The sequence below is a fragment of the Penaeus monodon genome, chromosome 2 (assembly GCF_015228065.2).
Source record: "Penaeus monodon isolate SGIC_2016 chromosome 2, NSTDA_Pmon_1, whole genome shotgun sequence".
In the NCBI taxonomy this organism is placed as follows: Eukaryota; Metazoa; Arthropoda; class Malacostraca; order Decapoda; family Penaeidae; genus Penaeus; species Penaeus monodon.
This window is the reverse complement of record NC_051387.1, coordinates 43,275,209-43,280,286: the sequence shown is the minus strand read 5'-3', so window position 1 is coordinate 43,280,286 and position 5,078 is coordinate 43,275,209. Positions and strand designations below refer to the sequence as shown.

The window sequence follows — 5,078 nt, the reverse complement described above, 5'->3', positions numbered from 1 at the left end:
ATAATAACCCTTACCATACCCGCATCATTATTTAACTTGTCTCTGGATCTGACAGGACTTTCTGACATTCAACAAGCAATATAGGGCTGTTTTATTTTCAGTTATGTTCAGTGAACTGAACTTCAAACTCCTTTTTTTGGCCCTGTCTTCGGGTATCGCGAGAACGGCATCGATTCTGGTGCTGGGGACAGAACAGTACCTTCCACCTTTCTCTAATACTTGGGAGAAAGGTGCCTCACTCTCCGACATGAGATTCTAGCTTTTATGAAGGAAGCTGGCTTCCTCTCGAAGTTATATCTTTGGCATTTTACCATGTTAACAGAAGAATTACTGTATTCTCTTAAAGTTATTCTATTGTGAACATTTACTTTCTAATATTTGTTCCTATTATTACATTATTTTCATTTATCATTCAGTTTGACACCATATTAACCTGCATCTGTAGTACCAATCTTGATTTTAACTAATTGTTCATTCATCCCATTCTCAAACCCAGCTATTGAAGTAAAGATAGGAAGCCTGATTTTACCGCCCATCCACAAGCATAGTTCTAAAAAAATGCATTAAATGAATTCTCTACCATCCCTAAACCTAGTTATTAGAGCAAAATAAAACTAAACTCCATTTTCTTGCCCAACTCCAAGCCAAGCCCTTATGTGATGAGTCCTCGCGTGGATGGTGAGTTTCTCCCAGACCATCCAGCCACACTGGTCAGGGAAGGCCGCTACAACCATGTCGACATTATCGCCGGCAGGACACGGGATGAAGGCACTCTTAATGTCCGAAGTAAGTGGGTCAGCATCTTTCATAGACTTTGTAGGAGCATAAATTGCTTGCCGTATGTGTATGGTTACTCCCATGTCTCATATAGCTTGGGATAATGTGGCGATATTGAGTGATTTGACCAGTTTGAAACTCAATTTCCCGAGCGTTTCTGTCTTTCAGCGTTCTTGCAAGACGGCACAGTGGACGCTCTGATAAAAAACTTCAACACAGTGGGGCCCTATCTAATGGGATTAAATTATTGGGACGACAACATCGACTTCATTGGCCGCCTCATTTTCCACCGTTACATGGGTCCCATTGAGTTTGACATGAGCAAGGTCAACACCCTGGTCAAGGTAAGCCTGGAAACATGACCATTTTAGGATTGTTCATTTTATGTTTCATTTTCGTTTTCTTCTCAATCTGTGAAAAGTATCTGAGCCGTGTGTACCGGCATGTGTGTTTCTTGGATTAACAAGATGCGTTCTCTTAGAAAATATTGCACTTTCATTATTTTTTTGTAAGTGAAAATAAGAGAATATATAGTAGCACTGACTATTGTTCTGATATATGGAAAACAAAGGGAGTTAGCAATAGAATCATGAAGGTGGTTGTTTGTATACTCACTGTGTCGTGTTCGTATATATATTTGTTTGGTGTTTCTCTACGATGCTTGAGGGGGAAGAATACACCAATTAAAACTAAAGTAGGTTCATTGGAGATCAGCTCTGACAAAAATAAAAGAGAGTTCCTCATAGTCCTGTGCACCACGCGCCCAGCTTCTGCCCGAGAGTTGCTACTGCCAGACGTGTGACTACAGAGACAAAATAAAATATTGTACTCTACAAATTATACAGAGAATCTCACTCTTTTACATAGGCGATATGCTACACAGCAATATAAACTAAACATAATCTTCTATATTTCACATGGTGTAACATATCACAAAAAAGGCAGTATATATATAATATAATCATAATTATCACAATATAGGTACGATAATATTTTCATCATATCCTGTATATGTCGGCATCACAATATGGCACTCACAACTCACATAAGTATCACAACTCACTTCATTATCAAAAACCCATAGTGGTGAGATGTTCTCTCGTGATCACTAGTTTGGCCTAATTTAAATCTTGTTCATTCCAAGCTAATTGGTGACTGCTTCTTCAATATATGCATCATGGATGCTATAGAAAACCATGCAAGAGACACCGCCTTTGGTAATCGTGTCTACGCTTACGAGCTGCAGCATCGTGGGCAATACACCTTCACAGACCTATACATGGGACCTACACCTGATTGGATTTTGAATGGCAAGGACTTGTATTATTATAATTGTTAATATTATCATCATTATTATTACGGCAATACACGTGAATATGTGTATGTAGGCGTGTGTGTTTGTTTGCTTGCTTGCTTGTGTGTGTTCGTATATGTATATGTAATATATATGTGTGTGTGTGTGTGTATTTATATTTATATTTATATTTATATTTATATTTATTGTGATGTTAGACTAGAAACTTGATTGATATAGTGACCTGCTTCATTATAAATGTGCAGTTTGGCCTTTTCTATGTCACAGATTTTTACTGTCCTTACTATACTATTCAAATACACGCAGATGTTAGCCACATGGACGATTTGCAGTACCTGTTCAACTTTGACAATCTCAATATCAGCTTGAGTAAGGAAGAAGATCTCTTCGTTTCTCGGATCATGGTAGACCTTTGGACAACTTTGCTGCTACGGGGTAAGAGATCCCTATACCTAAGCCATAACAATTACAACCAAATCTAATCTATAAGTACCTAATACCAATGCAGCCTAATTTTGAAAGATATAACACTTGTAACAAAGCATAGCTGTGTGAATTGATTGCATATAAAGAATTAACAATCTTCACGACCCAACGCCGGATATGTCATGGGATTCAATGGACACCGATGAGGTCTCGAAGACTTCTTACCTCGGCATCACCACATCCCAACCATGAAGGTCTTCGATGATCACAGGTACATAGATATCATATTCATAGCCTTGTACACACTAGGATACATCTGCTACATTTTGACCTGAGGATTTGCTTACATATTTGACCTGTCTGTTTAATGAAAACCTACACAACGTTCACGATATTGGTGTGGGTTTTTCTTAGACAATAATACTTAGGAACAATGAATAATGTAGGTTTACTATAGTGCTCGTGTTTAAAAGCATGTATGTCGTATATTTCAGACATATTACTAGTAATGTTTCAAACTACATGTGTAAAAATCCTTACTTGAGCATTGGTATCGGTAATACAGACCTAGCCTATTGATAAGTAATAAGGATCACGGTAAACATCTATCATATGTACTGCAAAATTTCTTCAAGATATTGCTATACACACGTTACATTGCTTGTATTTTCTCCCAACCAATTATCAGTTTCTCAACGACCTGGAAAAAATCTAGTACTCCTTCATATGTTCACTCTGTGCCTATTTACCTTTGAAGTGTTAAAGGTTCTTTCTTCAGTTCTTCTCCATAACTGAGATTTTGACATTTGCCTTTCAGTGTGACATGGCATACTGAATGGAGCCTTCGTGTAACTGTATGTAGCTTCAAGTATGAGTATTTGCTATGCATGAATTAACCTCGTATCTCTTTTCTACAGGACTTGGAATTCTGGAGGAATCTACCAAAGAAGATGAACAAGTTGCTGTATCCAGAGCGCTTTCACAAGAACTAAAACTGGGAAGCAGTAGTTGTTACCATACCATGATGCTACCATATCAGTTACGATAGGTATTTCGTTACCGTTATAACTGCAGTGTGGGGCATTAGCTGGGATTTTTGGTAGACAGTGAATATGGACTCGGCCTGATTTTCAATTACTCTCATTGTTTAAGGCCTTTTGGGACTAGCATGAACAGAGGCATTATATACTCAGTTTATATTCTCTGTAAAGAAATAAATTGTCATTAAATAAAAACATTGTTTTATATCTAGTTACATAATCATCTTAAAAAGCAAAACCAAGTCACGTAACTGGTAATAAGCGAGTGTTAAATAAGTCCTTAAAATTTTCTAGTGGTACACCAGGTTGAGGAAAACGATTTTACAAAAATGTTAAAGTTTGGCGTAACCCTTATTTTCTGTGTGACGGCAACATCTATTTATAAGGTTCTGGTTAACGTTAAAAATATTTTTGTTTATATTTTCTGTTGTATCATCTTTATATGCATTTGCACATGCCATAATCATCAAGCAATAAGTGTGTTCGTAATGACCTGTTCAGTCAAAACAGGAAAAAATCATGATGGCAATGTGAAAAAAGTTAACTATATTTTTCATTTTCATCCGAATTCGTCGTTGGTAATTTTTTATTACTTTTCGTGACTGATTATTTTCCCTTCTCAAAACATTGCTATAGATATTGTATTTGTTACTAATAAAGGCTAAAAAATAAGAAGGGAGCGTATTTAAAATTTAGAGAATAAATTTTCATTTTGCCATCAACAGTTCAGTACAATCACTTGCCTTATGTAGTTATGAATATTTAATCTTAGGATACACACTTATCATCAAAGAAAGAGAATATAGCATAGTGATACAGCTGTATAAATATTATTATTATTATATATATATATTATATAATATATATATATATATATATATATATATATTATTATTTTTTTTTTTTTTTTTTTTTTTTTTTTTTTTTTTTTTTTTTTTTCCTACTTCAGACAAAATGTACACCACATATGAGTACGGTTACTATCATACGAAACAAACAAAGATTAACAGTGTATATATCTTTACCTGTCTTCTGCATACACATCACAAAATATATATATAATAAATGCACTGAATAGGGTACAAAACAAAAATACTAAAGTGAAAAATACTGGACCGTCGGTTACTCTCTGAGACTCGATCAAACGAACATCTTTGTATTTTTATTTAAAATATCATAATTTTGATCTTTCTCGCCCTCTCTCTCTCTTTCTTTTCCTCCTTCCCTTCATTTTCTCTCTCGTTCTATTTCTCTTCCTCCACTCTCGCTTTCTCTCTCTCTCTCTCTCTCTCTCCTCTTCCTCTCTCTCTCTCTCTCTCCTCCTCCCTCTCTCACATCCTTCCCTTTCCCCTCTCCCTTCCTCCTACTCTAACCTGATAAGAATGATCCTAAAAAAGGACGAGTATATTCTTCAGGTGAAAAGATATTTTATTAAATAAGATAAATTTCAGTGAATTTGACGATGACTGCACCTCTCTGATCAGAAACGAAAATTTAGAGATGGCCAGTCAATTGATAGA

The 5,078-nt window shown here is 35.8% G+C and overlaps 1 protein-coding gene across 1 annotated transcript; it reads left to right on the top strand.

Annotated features, from left to right (window-relative positions):
- The first annotated feature begins 416 nt into the window (after positions 1 to 416).
- LOC119582791 (pyrethroid hydrolase Ces2a-like) lies at positions 417 to 3,763 on the top strand. The gene is given in 7 exon segments (XM_037931233.1): positions 417 to 786; positions 946 to 1,121; positions 1,922 to 2,087; positions 2,399 to 2,528; positions 2,680 to 2,756; positions 2,759 to 2,786; positions 3,432 to 3,763. Coding segments are annotated over 7 exon segments (783 nt in total). The 5' UTR covers positions 417 to 659; the 3' UTR covers positions 3,511 to 3,763.
- Positions 3,764 to 5,078: the final 1,315 nt, after the last annotated feature.